This window comes from Amphiprion ocellaris, chromosome 7 (genome assembly GCF_022539595.1).
Source record: "Amphiprion ocellaris isolate individual 3 ecotype Okinawa chromosome 7, ASM2253959v1, whole genome shotgun sequence".
In the NCBI taxonomy this organism is placed as follows: Eukaryota; Metazoa; Chordata; class Actinopteri; family Pomacentridae; genus Amphiprion; species Amphiprion ocellaris.
The window spans coordinates 27,802,262-27,816,613 of NC_072772.1; the positions used below are offsets into that span (position 1 = coordinate 27,802,262).

General features: G+C 42.9%; 1 protein-coding gene across 9 annotated transcripts in view; it reads left to right on the forward strand.

The window, feature by feature from the left end:
* Nucleotides 1-14,352, forward strand: part of robo1 (roundabout, axon guidance receptor, homolog 1 (Drosophila)) — a 234,593-nt gene that overhangs the window by 112,539 nt on the left and 107,702 nt on the right. For all 9 annotated transcript variants that reach the window (XM_023274743.3, XM_023274745.3, XM_035950236.2 and 6 more), the window contains one exon: nucleotides 6,148-6,474. In XM_023274743.3, the coding sequence (XP_023130511.2) occupies nucleotides 6,148-6,474 (327 nt within the window). The remainder of the gene's footprint in view (nucleotides 1-6,147; nucleotides 6,475-14,352) is intronic.

Consider the following 14,352-nt stretch of genomic DNA (forward strand, 5'->3'; position numbering starts at 1 on the left):
GCTGGTGCTCCAGGCCTCGAGACCTGATGAGCCGTCAGTGTGAATATCGCAGAGCCTCGGAGCTCATGTTAGTAACCCTTGGCCCTGAGCAAAGGAAGGAGAGCTGTTGTTTATGGCATCATCAGCAGATTTGTCACGTCTTTATTGCAGTTGACAAACGAGCAACAGGATGATCAAAGGCAACAACAGCAATAAAGTGGTTTTGATGGGTCTAAATATTTTATCAGGTCCTGCCTACAAAACTTTATGACTAAAGCATATATTGTAGTTTTAACAAGTCACAGTTTAAAAAAGGGGAATTTTTTTTTTCACGCCTTCCTATTGTTGAAATAAAAAAATAATTAAACAGGTAGTGTTGGGATCCTTGCGGAGACACCAGAGCAGGATGACTGTTGTTAATTGTTTTCAGTACTTCCTCATCCTTGCTGTCTTTTCCTTAATAATACCAAAGGAGCTTAGTGTTCTGTTTATATTTCACTTTGCACAATCCATATTTCACTGAAATATCAATGGCAGCATTGTAATTATCTGTGAGTGCTGACTTAGTTTCTATAACAACAAATGCAGGGAAACAATCAAACAGGATAGTGCTGGGTCATAGTGTTGTGTATAAACTTGCAGGTAATACACTTCAGGTTTGTTTGGATTGAAAAAGCACAAATTTGGATAGAGGTGCTATTTTTTTAAAACTGATATCGGCTTTCAACTGCTGCTGTAGTATTAACAGGGTAACCAAACCCTGCTCTGTTTGGTAAATGGAGACAAAGAGATGAGGAGAGAAAGAGGCCATAAAGATATCCATCATCCCCCTCCATCACCCCACCTCAGGATCTCCACACACACTCACACACAGGCCTCTAATCCTGCCTCTTAGGAGTGTAAGCGATAGCCTTGTGTAACATTAAAAACAGGTCTGATCTGATGCAACTGGCAAAGTCATTCATGCAGCGCATTCCAGGGTGGGATTCTGAGGTTGAAACCATAAAAGATTCAGTTTCACTTTCCTGTTAATGTCATCTGATCAGCAGGAGTACAGTGCCTTGCCTTTTTCTCTCCGTTTCCGTCTCTCCCTCTTATCTCTGCCCTCTCTCTCTGTTATCTTCTCTAATTCAACAGAAAAGGGTGCCTTTTCTTCTCGCGTTCAGTCATTTATTGACCAACCGTGTCCCCGAGCAGGCGTGGCTCCAGCCTCCGCCTGGCTACCTCGAGGGACACGCCCTCTGCTCTTATCTCTGCCAGAAATCCCTCTTAAGTCCCCTAATCACAGATTAATGGCGCTGTAGATAGGGAGTGCTCTACTGTGCTTGGCCTTCCTTATCACTGATCCATATTCCATATCTCTACCATTGTTCAGCTGGTCATCTGATACGGGGTGTGAGGATACCGCTCAGGCTCCTGCAACACCTCTCAGTGTTGTGTTTCTGAGATTCTGGGACCTTGAGCGTCTTTACGGGGGGAAATTAAACTTTACCGCAAATTCATTCAGATAATCAAATGAAACCCTCGGCTGGCATCCTTTTGTCGTACAGATCTGAGTGAATGAGCCAGCATTGTGAAGTTGTTTTATCACTGGAGGAAGTCGACACATTATCCCATCTCCCTACCTCAGGGGACCACAGTAACAACAGATCTAAATTGCTTCACTGTCCTTCTCCCCTGTGAGTTCTCTGGGGTAAAGGGCAGGTGCCTGGCTGCCTTCCTCTTCCTCACACTCTGCCAAGATAGTAGCCATGAAAAAGAGCTGTGAGAGACAGAGGCACATTTATTTTTTTAAGCTAGGGAAATCACTGAAGCTGAACTGATTACTGCAGCTAGGTGATTGTTTTTCCAGTTTTTTTTTTTTTTTTTACCCGTCTTTCTGCTTCTCTCCATCTAGGTATGCCAGTTCCTCATATATAGACTTTCATTTGAATAGTAATGAAATGCTGTGCACATAATGTTGCCTGTGGACCTATATAAGCTTTTAATTGCAAAGGGTGAAAGTGCTGTGTTTATGGAATGACCCTGGCTCTGACTGAGTAAACTGTCTGGCTTCTTTTTTTTTTTTCTGCTCAGAGTTAAGGCTGTTGCATCGTCTTCTTTGCTTTCAGTCAGAATAGTTGGATCGATTGCTACCTCCCAGACATGTAAGCTTTGTAGCAGTACAAAGCTGTAGAGTTGCAGGCCTTATTGCTTTTTTGTGTAGTTGGCATCTTGGCTATTTACAATGAAATTAAGAGGAATTCTGTAATTATACACAATTAATAGTACATGTTTTTTGTCAGAGGAGAAGTTTGGATTCCAGTGCGGTGCTCAGTAGGTCACATTATGTTGTTTGCATGATAAGTAGCAGTCTGTCTCTTATGCATATCTTTTTTTCAGATTGAGGAAGCATGCTTATCTTGTGGAATAAAGATTAACAGCATCATGTTGCAGGATGAAAATCAAATTTAGCCCCAAGACAGATTAATCGATATGAAGCTGGTAGCCGTAATCTTAGTATACAATTCATACCTAGTGATCTACTGGACAGCAGAATGACTGCGGATTCTCGAGAACCATCCCAAATCCCATCATCATGCCATGATTGGAGGAGCCTAGATTCCAGATTGAGTAAATACCCTGAGGTCTTCATGAATCCTTGCATGTGTACAGTATATGGGTCAATGTCTAGGTCCGGACCCTTATGGTGGCTGTATGGACGGGTCCGAGCCTTTTCAATTCACTGTGCTCATCGTTGCTGTCGGGCTTTGTTGTTCATTACAGAGATTGCTTTTACAAGTAGGAAAAGTTACAGAATTGTTGGTTTTTTTAATTACCTCCACAGTGAGCAAAAGGCTCCCTCAAGCATAGTTTAACTTTGCGTATGTGTGAGTGTGTCTATGTGAGTAGATGAGAAAGAAAGAAAAAAAGCTACAGAGTGCGCTCCAGCAAGTGAGAGGGTTAAGGGAGAAGGAGAATTTTGCCTCAGGCACCAATCGATCAGATCCTTGCAGTAGAAGTCCCAGCTTCCCTTTGGTGAGGCTGTGTATTGCATTAGCTCATCTCACATTCTCTGTCTGGAAGCAAAGTGAAACGGTGGGGGAGGCAGAGGGGGATAGAAAATAGGAGAGAGGGTGGTTGAAAGCAGCAGAGGAGAAGGAAGGGCAGCGCTTTGAAATGAAGGCAGGGTTAGACGACTCAAAGTGAAGCGAGAAAGAGATGGTGAGCAGCTCGGTTCAGCAGTGAAGTGCGCACTCTGCTCGTCTCCTGTTTCTGCCTCAGATTTGGTCTTCTGTGTGAACTACAGGGACGGAGCAAAGCTGGCTTATTGGCCATCTTCTAAAAGCTCACACCTGTAGAGGCGTTTGTTCTATGACTGAATAAACCACCCGTGTGTCTTTTTTGCCCTGGTGAGGGGTAATGGAGCTGAAGTAACGCGGGTCACTGAAAGTGTCTGTGGGGATCAGCTCGACAAAGAAACCCCCACACACATAGAGTATACGCACGAAGAATTCAATCACAGACAAGGAAAGGATAATAGCATTGTGTAACTGATACATGCTTGCACCCACTCACTGTTCAAAACACACACCCTCCCAGGAATCGCACCCAAAACACTTATTAGAGTGCCATATGAACTACAGAGTATTTATCTAGCAGCTTATTCTTACCAGCTTCTCTGTAACAGGACACTGTACCCCACTGTATATTGTATTCTCAGTGTGCATGTTAATCATGCTGATCCAGTATAATCATCTACAGTAAACAGTCCCTGATCAAACACAGCACCTCCCAGCGCACTGCTCCCCTCACAGTGGGCCACATCTTAATAGTTAATGGTTCCCCCATAAAACCCCAAACTTCAGGCCGTTTCAAATTAGAGAGGAGCTATCTAAATCAGGAAGGGAACGGGGGAGAGCAGATAGCAACGGAGCTCTTCAAAGTCCTCTTTAAGAAAACATATTAGCTTGCCTTGTCTGGTGGAGTACGGTGGTAGTGGTGCAGTTGCTGTGGTGGTAATGGGCTTGTGTATGCTAGCAGACTAAGAAGTGTTAGCTTGGCTCTGTGCTGCCTGGCCAAAGGGCCGGGCCTTGTTAGCATATGGTCGGTAGGTTCAAAAGAGCAGGTTACAAATGGAGGTTAATTAGCTGAGTAGCAGCTCAGACGGCTCCAACGGCCAGGAAGCTCTGATATGTATTTTTTATAAACTTAATTCAGTGCCAGATAGTCGACTAATTCATTCTAGCTAAAGGCTTGATATGTCGCTCTCTAATTCTCCATCTGCTTCTGTCTGTCTCTCAGAAATGCTTTAATCTACAGATATGTTTTTTATACTCACAGAGTGTCTGACATGCAGGAACAAACCAGTTTTAGAATTACAGAGATTTCTGTGCAAGACTTTGTCACGTTGCCACAAAAATATTGAAACATCAACTGATTAGCTGTAGTGTAATTGCTCCAAATAGAGTTGATGTTGCTGGCAAATTTCTAATGCAGCATTTTATGGCATGAAATTGCACTACATCAATGATATTGCTCCATCTTTAGCAAAGGATTTTATTCAATAATTCTCAACTGTAATCTGAAAATAAATCCTTGTGTACCGTGTTGATGTTCACAGGGGAAAAGTTGGATTTCTCTCTATAATACTGTAAGGACTTGACCTAAAGTGCCCTGAGATGACATATGTGTGGTTTTGGCACTACATAGATTAAATTTAATTGAAATAAGCTGCTTGTTACAGCCTATTATTTGCATTTTTTCCCAACGACCACATGCAGCATCTACACATGCCTCAGAGTAGGTGGGTTCATCAATACTCGATGGGAAATGCAGTGTTTATGCAAGATTTATGTAAGAACAGGTTGAAAAACTCCAACCTTGATAACCATTTAAGTATTTCTGGTGATTACCATCAATCAAGTCATTTTCATAGCCTGTCATAACCGTTAGTTTAGCAATGACTTGAAAAGACTCCCGATCATGATGCCCTTCATTGGGGTACTGGATTAATTATATTCCAGTGACAACACCACACATTTGTGCTGAAGTGATTAATCTTTCCATGGAGCTGTCACTAATTATGCTGACTTTACCAAAAATATGTGGCAACCACAGAAGATGCCTCCTCAGCACCGGTTTTTGGAGGGTAACGGGGGATGAGCGGATGGCACATAAATGAGGCAGTGTGGCGAGTTCACGGGATGCTGGGTAAATTAATTGCAGGCCTGTGCCTCCAATTAGACCAGACTCTCTTTAATTGGTGCTGAATGGGCTCCAAAGGCCTCTGCTGGTAGATATGGTGAGGAGGGAAGAGCTCTCCTTCTCTTTTTCTCTCTCTCTGCAGCATATGCACTCACTTCTGTGTGAAGGAACACAATGAATTCAGTGCCATTAAGTCCCACCCTTCAGGAATTAACAACAGGAAACTAATTTGCATGTAAAGCAGGTTTGATAGCCACAGCTGACTGGCCAGAGAGCAATAGTAATGACCAGAGATAGCAGTGGGGTGTGAACCCCCTTGGCACTCCTGTTGACACTACTTTGGCTGCTTTGTCTTAGTTCAATAGTGTAATCTCTGCTCTTGCCTTTTATCTTATCTTTTATCTCTTAATTTCCTTTTACCTCTAAGGTGTGTCATCTTCTTGTTTACTGTTGCCTTCTTTTCCTTCTTTTCTGCTCTTTGATCTGAGAAATGACAGAGTCACATAGCTGCAGCAATGTTAACCTTTACTGAAGGAGCTGTTGCTGTAATTAAAGGGTGACTTTGTTCACGAATTGGTAGTTTATTTGGTCTTTGCTACTTGCATAAGCAGTGCTTCTTACTGCACCTTATCAAATGCATCCTGCTACTTTCAAGTTTTGCCTGAATATAGGTGTGATATGCAAATATCAGTGCAGTGGGCATGCATAGTATGTATAGCTCAAGTTCAGAACTGTATGCCTGAAGCTGAAAGCAAAAAGCACCAAAAGATAATGTATTATTCAAACAGAATACTGACCCTATACAGGAAATGATTCCTACTATTATTTGCTGATTACATATGTCTACAGAAGGCATAGTTGCTTTAACAACTGTGTTACTGAGTAAGACAAACCCTACAACACCATATTTTGTTCTAACAAAATTAATAAGGACATAAATCCTTGCAAATGTCAAGTTTTAGTTTTGCCATTTCTTCCCAGGATCCCGTCTGCGCCAAGAGGACACCCCACCCCGGATTGTGGAGCACCCATCTGACCTGATTGTTTCCAAAGGGGAGCCCGCTACTCTCAACTGTAAGGCGGAGGGGCGGCCAACCCCGACAGTGGAGTGGTACAAGGATGGAGAGCGGGTGGAAACCGACCGGGACAATCCCCGATCGCAGCGTATGTTGCTGCCCAGCGGCTCCCTCTTCTTCCTGCGCATCGTCCACGGACGACGCAGCAAACCGGATGAAGGTTCTTACGTCTGCGTTGCCCGCAACTACCTGGGAGAGGCAGTGAGCCACAACGCCTCACTGGAAGTAGCCAGTAAGTGCAGCATGTCTTCCTATTCCGTCTTTGTCTCTGCTGTGGGCGTGAATGGAAGAGTTTGGGTTCAGATAGAGCTGAATAGCAGGCTCCAGTTTCTTCCAGTGTTTCTGGGCTCAATGTGTTCAGTGAGTTGGATAATCTCTCAGGAGATGGGCAGGATGTGTTTGGCCCAGCAGTCTCCGTAGGCCTGTGGAGCCTTGGGGGAGAAGTGGCCTGATCATTCCAGGGTGAGTGCTTCTCTAAAGGGCCCTTGGTAGGTGGTCAGGAGCTACAATAGAAACAAAGCCCTTTCTGTTTTGGCCCTTCTTCTGCTTTTTGTCAGAGAGATAGATATGAGGTTTTATATCGAAAGGAATGCAATCATTGCATCTGTGTTTAGTCATCTTTTAATGGAGAGCTTTCCCACTTATTTCACTGAAGTGTCAGAGATGTCTTTTATTGTCAGCTATACTCATGCAATAACAAACGAGCTTTGATGTAAAGTAGATTTAAGCATCTCTATGGTCAATAGACAGGCTTTGAGACATAATAGTTAGGATAATATTTGGTAGTTGAAGGTCTGCAACGTAGAAGTCAATAATCTTTCTAAACCCTTTTTGTGAGTTGTGACCTGTGTTGGCATATTTGTTCCCATGATTCTTAAAAGGCTGCTGTCGTTGGTGAGGTCAGCTCTGCAGATATATTATCTCTTTGCTCTCTTGACTGGCTGAGGAGGGGAGCTCAGTTATCAAGCGCTCCTCTAGCATGCCCAGAGGCTGTCACCAACCCGCTGACTGTAATCCAATCAAGATGGGGAAAGAAAGAATGATGTGTGAGTGTGTGTGAATGAATGTGGAGTGCGAGGGGTTGCCGGGCTGGGCATGAGCTGCTGGCTTTTTGTAATGGTATGATGTGTCAGTCAGATGCTTGCTGTGTAGTTTTGGATTTAAGCTGTATTTGTGGGATTTCTTGGATATGCAGATGGGACAAGCCTCTTTTGTCAGCAAAGTGCAATATAAAGTAAGAAGCATTAGATCAGACACAAGGTTTTTATGATGTATTCCATGATCTCTGCTTTTGAATTAGGTGTAGACATCTTGCTTTGGATGAGCTGCAGAAATTCAGTGCAGACTGGTGGTCAAGATGCTGAGTTGTCCTCATGTATCCTACAATATATGTTTCCAACCAAGCTTTGGCAGCAAAGAAATGATAATTCTGCATAATTTAATAAAAATACAACAGCGTCCAAGTTTTTCACATTTACAAGTTTTCCACTGGTCATACTACTAAAAATATTTTCCCCATGTTGCAGACGATATACAGTGTTTATTTCAGAGGTGGTTTTTTTCCAAGTAGAAAAACAAGACACTTGGCGTGAAGCATCAGGGCCGAAGTACCATTGGCTCTGTCTCAAGTTTGGGCTGCTTATTCTGTATAAGGTTCAAACAGACCCGTAATGACAAGCCACTGTGCTCCAGCCCTCGCTCTCCTTCTCACTCAGCTGGTGTCTCTCGCTCACCCCTCTCCGCAGCTCATGCTTAGCTACATATAATTATGTTGTCGGAGCAACCAAGATGGAACTTTGCCGGTGAAAAAAAGGCAGAAGAAAAAGCAAAAGCGCAGAAACGATGAGATTTCTTTACAAGCCTGCATTTAAACTCCAGAGTGAAGAAACTACAAGCCATAAATCTGACTCATGAGGGTATAAGACAGTTTTAAAGCATTCTGGATTCCTTGTTGTCGTTTAAGATGCTTGTCATACTGTTACTCTTATGAGTCCAACATTGTAGTCAGAGTGTTTTAGTCAAAGTGAGTTAGGGGCTTAATTTCCAATGAAACTCCAAAGAAGGAAGTCATGGTTTTAATTGTGTTTGCTTTGCCTCGCTCTCCTCCTTGAACGTTTTCACTTTAAAAGCTGAAATCACAACTTTTCTGAGATGTTATTCTAAGAGACTGGCTTTTACCGTTTCCCGTCTCAACAGCGATTGTTAACATAATCCAAGTTTCAACAAGTCCTGTTTTGCCAGGCTAGGAGAGCTAACCCAGTTTGTTTGGTTTATCATTAACCACATGTACAGTACAGCCCTCAGTCTCTCTATCTGAGTCTCTTAACCCAAAGCCCAGGCTAATGCAGTCACCATGAATCCTGTTTGCCTTGTGTATTCAAACAAGCTTAAGATAGGATTCTGCTCCCATTATGTTTTTGTTTTCGTTGAATTACAGATGTCAGCATAGAATAATGAACTTACTGTGTGCTTGAAGACAGCCAGTTGATAAAGAACAAACAGGAAGACCACACTGAAATTCATTATACATTGTCACTAGAAACTTTTTAAAACATTTTGATTATATCTCTCTAACTTGAATCTTCAGATGTATTTCATGCTTTGCCAAGCACTGAACAAAGAAGATTCTAAAAGTCAGAGAGTGGATTTTAAATTAAGGTAAGGAAGGAAAAAAGTAGATATGCTGTTGCAAGAGAAAATGGATTATTACAGTTGCATTGAATCTTTTTGAACTAAATACTACATGACATGGTATAAATCCCATCAAGCTATGATGAAAGCATGACAGAATTTTTCAAAATTTTAGATTTTTTACTTACATGCTTATGTTCACTGTTGTGAGAACAACTGAAACCTGTTGCTATTTTACACAAAGGTGTTAATCAATACAGGTATTATTAATAATAATTAATAGTTATTTATCTGTTTTGTGTACGAACACAATAAAGTCATCAGTAAGAAAGAAATGCACTTAGTTTTCTGTAATGATCACTGACAGACACATTAGCACAATAAGCTATGTGTGCAGTTCACTGTACACTCTGGTATATGTCACAGTAGATTCCTTTACTCAGTGCTCTGCATGGGGCCCTGAGAGGCTCTATGAATAGCTTGTTTCCCTTTTCCTGGATGTGGAGATAGTAAAGTGAGGTAATGGACGGCACACTGCTGCACTTGAGCAGGCGATAACCTCAGGGCCTGCTGTCTAGTGGCCTGGCTGGCTGCACAGAGCTGACCGCACAGGGTTGGCTGCAGGCCTCACATCCACACACAGATTCCTCTCTCCAGAGGCAGCGTTTACTTTTTACAGCCACTAACAACAGAAGCGAAGGGATGTTTACTTAAATTTGGTCCACTGCATATAATTCCGTTAGGCCAAGTTTATCTCAGAGTCTTATTGATCTCGATGCTGCTGTGAAATCTCTGTCACCGTGTGCAGCCAGCTGGCTTTGCTGGATGTCTGATTAGTGGGGGAAGGTCGGGGCGTCAGATGTGTGGAAGGCAGCAGGGTTCATCCTGATAGATTTTGGTTCGTGCCTAAGGGTCATCTGCCGAGTGGAGGACAGTTGGCTGGCACGCGTTTGTCTGAAGGCAGCAAAGCCACCTCCCACTGATGCAAGGACCCGGCTGTCTCTGTTGCAGGACATCCGTTATGCTACATCTGTCGACTCTCAAAGAGTTGGGGTCTTTATGTTGTACTCTTCAGCACACCCCCTCCCAAACTAAACCCCTCCTTTTGACACATTTGAGTTTACTTTGTCTAACATTTCTTCCCTCCTGTCCTCACTCATCTCCTCGCTACCCTCTGCAATGGAATAAACCCTGAAATAGCTCAGTTCACCGCAAAATAATTATTTGTCACACTGTTTCTGTTTGCATTTCTTTAACTTATTACTGGAGCAGCAATATGGTGCAAAAGCTGTCGTTAAATTTAACCAAGTTCTTGCTTACATCTGTTACTCCATTGTATGCTATTTTGAGGGTGTCATTCTCCTTTTAGGCTCCTTTTTAAGCTCAGAAAATATTAGAAAGCAAATGCAAAATGAGAGTAAGAAGTGAAAAGAAATGGAAAAAAAATAGTAGCTGCAGAGAATAAGAGAGCAGGAGCAGACTGATAAAAAAAAAAAAAAATCAAGACAGCTAAATCCCAGCAGAAGCAGCAGTGAGTGTGCTGGCAAGCTGCCAGGGGACTGGAGGCAGTGTGTGTTACAGCTCTGTGGCAGTTATTTGTCTCAGGGAGGTTCAGAGCAAATTGGTGCAAACGGCACAGCCAGGGTCTGCTTCATGAGTCAACATGCAGCTGAGGCGTGGGCTCCGCACCACAGATGCTCCTTGGCCTCCACTCCAGTCTGTTTCATGTCGGAATGCAGACCCCTTCCACAGTCTCCAAACCCAGTGGTGTGTGTGTGTGTCAAAGCTAAACTCGCTAAGAAAAGTCTCTGTTTTATATTAGTGTGAAAAGTTTTGCACGTATGATGTTGGCAATGGCACAAATTCCTTTATACTAATTAAATAAGTACTATTTTAGTTTATCTTGTTACTTATACTTGCAGGGTGTGTGCTGTTGTTTCAAGGCTATTTTAGTCCAGTGCTGTTAATCTTGAAATTACAGTACATTGGAAACAACTGGCTACTGTCTAATTACACTCTTCATAGCACATAACTGTCAGCTCAGGGAAGATATGTCCAACACATGCATTTTAATCAGTCTCCAGCTAGTCCATATATGCAAAGAGTGATTTTTATCATGCATGTTATGTGTGGTGTGTTGAACCTTGCGTCTTTGGCACTTCAGGCTGTTTGCATAAATCAATGCAATCCATGTAATTAAAGCTGGAGTGTCCACTTGCTGGGTTTGGTCAATACGTAAATGCCATTCTGAAAGAAGAATTTCTGCGATACGCAAAAAGGCTGACGCTTCCAAGAATGTATGGCGCTTCTGATAGCATGAAGTGCTCCTTATGACCTTGATACATAACTTAAAACCATGTTGGGGATTGTAATTAGGATGCATACAGGCATATATGACCTGAGCAGTGCACCCAAGATTCGATTTGCGTCACTCATTTCCTGTATCTGCAGCATCTCCATTCCCCCTATACTGTTCTTATTGAATAAAAGTGAAAATACTAAATATAAATCAACAAATTCTGACTGTGTTGTTATGCATAAGATGCATTCTGGCAGATATTGGCTGACATAATTGACCCAAAATGTAGTTGTCACTCCCTGCAGTGACAGCAGTCTGCTGTGAGGGGGAAGAAGATGCTCGTGTCGCTCTCAGTCATGTAAAAATGTGTCAAATGTCACACTGATTTTGGGAATTTTTAGAACACGGCTCTCCTAAACATGCAGGCAGTCGTAACCTCGCCCACACACAGCCCTCCCCCACCAAAACTAATACTGCTGGCAAGATGGGAGGCCAAGTGTTGAAAATGCTCACCACGGGAAAGAGTAGAGCAGCAGCAGATAAGAGCCAGAGCAGAGAAACGGGGCAGCTTTTTAACAGTTTTAGGCGCTTTGTGTTGTTTTACAGTGAACACTGGCACCAAGCCTACAGTGAACACACATCCTACAGAGTGAGAGAAACTAGTATGAATGGATTTGGTTTACATAAGAATGAAGCCTCTGATAGAACACGACTGGGTGAGGCAAGATTTCCTGTGTTTGAGGAGTGTTTGTGTGTGTGTGTGTGTGTGTGTGTGTGTGTGTGTGTGTGTGTGTGTGTGTGTGTGTGTGTGTGTGTGTGTGTGTGTGTGTGTCTGTGTTCATGTTTGATTCCATCAATCTGTCAGTGTGTGTACACTGGTCTATTGAACAATGTCTAGTGGAGTGTTGTGTGAAGAAGACTGTACATGAGCTAAAGGGGCAGATGTACAGACATGGGTAAAGGAGCCTGCTCAAAGTCCCATCAATCACTCCATGCTCCACCCGTCTCTGACAGCTTACTGGGCCAGGACAGACAGGGGAGACATGTCCTCCAAAAGCACACCAGAACCCCTTCATCCCTCCTTCTGTCCTCTTTCTTCGCAGAAAAAAAAAAAAAGAAGCTGGGCACTGTTTGAAAAATAGCCAAAATAACAGGCATTTCATGTGATTCCCACTCTGTGTCTTATCATCTGCATTATCAGATTGTCACAAGTGTAATTTAGGGGGAAACTGCACCATAAAACCGTAAAAACAGAGCCTGGGTGAATGAGGTACTTTTTAATGGCAACATAAAGTGCTTTTTTTAAGAATGCATGGGTTGAGTTAGTCCCTTCAGTGTGATAGATATTTGCTCGGTCGATCCCTCTCTTTGAAAATAAGGGATCTAATGCTTTGAATGTGCTTAACACAGCTGTTTCACAGTGACGTCCTCTTCTTTTTTGCCATTCAGATCTCCCCTCACTGTGCATTCGTGTAAGAAATGGCTTGTCTCTGTTAACAAGAACGACAATGCTGACTTACAGAGTCCACTTTAAGCGCTTTCCTCTGTTTCTGTGAAGGTTTCTGCAGTCCGTCTAATTACATACGCTGACATTGCACAGATATCTCAGGACGTCTTTGAAAAAGTGGAGCTACTACACAGCTATATGTCTGGGCTTCTGAACACTTCCCTAAACGTTTGTGCGTCAGAGCTTTTTCTGTTTTTTTCCTCTAGTCGCCACAGTGACTCACTATTCATCTCTGTGCAATCCCTGCCTCTGGCTATAGTGCAGAACAGGAGCATGGGTAGGACAGCTGCTGGGTCCCACGATAGTGAAGTATGATATTAACATTATGAAGTGCTAGTCTAGAGCAGATAAGATGCAGTATGTGAGCTCTTGAGTCCAGTGGTGCTGTGCTACCACTCAGAAGGACCACTGATAGCAGAGTGCCTTCACTTCCCCTCCACTTAAAAACTACCCATGTTGTTTGTGTGTCTTCCAGTGTGTAGTTTTAGAGTGCACCAAGTGTGATGTTTTTATCAAGATGTGTTCATATTTGTATTAGCTGTGTCTCTGGCTCTGCTCCATATTTGAAAAATGCTCTCGATGGTAAGCTGTGTGCCAGTGCTTGTGAGAACCAGATGAATGTATGCTGCTGACTCTAATCTCCACTTCTTCTGCAGAGACCTGGGTATTACTCTTGTTGTGGGGTGTAATCTCCTCTTGGTCTGAGCCCCTGCTGTGGCCAGAGAGGCTGCTCGTATGTGTCTGTGAGGCATGTGCGCACATTCGTGCCCGCATTCTGGTGTCTGGTCATATGACGAAGCGTTCTGCTCAGTGGACATGCTCTGGTTATTAAACCTGGGTTAAGCCCTCACTTGAAACCTTCTATCATGCTCCTCGATCCGAGACGATGGAGTTAGGGAGGATTAAGGGGTTTGGAGACTAAAACTTGAGGGGTTTTCAGACAGCATTTTGGCAAAGTTGGAAAAGTGTTCTCAAGGGGGACGCGCGGTCCACTTTAGATCAGAATGCAGGGATCTTGTGATGGCCTGATTTCATGTCTCCGTGTTGGCGACAGCTGTAGCTAGAGTCATTATGGCTTTGACTTGTCTGAATACACTGAGGGAATTTCCTCAAATTTGGCACAAATAGTCACTTAGACTTGATGATCTAATTAGAATTTGGTGGTCACTGTAACCTCACAAAAGTACATTTTTAACTCAACAAAATGTCACAGAAGCATTTAATAAGTTAAAATGATGAAGTGATGACATTTTCGTTACAAAAGGTCAACTTCACTGTGACATTAAAATGTTCTGCAAAAACACTTTCCTGGCCATTTTTCAGCATCATAACTCAGGAACAGCAGGAGACATGGATGTAAACTGCAGCTCGACTGGTTGATGGAGGCTTACAACTGTGATGTGGCAATTCTAGTTTTCCTTGGTGCTCAGTATTCATTCCCAGGAGACAGACCACCAATTTGCCATCTATTGATAGCTTTTCAGTTTCCCTCTAACTCTCAGATGTATAGAGCCATCTAGCCAGGAGCCCTTGGTTTAAAGTACAGCAAAAACATAACCGGTGAAATATCAGGCTATAGTTGAGTTTCAGCAGCTTTTGCAAAATGAAATAAACAAAGTTATGCCTTTTTTTTCTTTAACACGGTAAACATATATATGCATTTGGCAATGTAA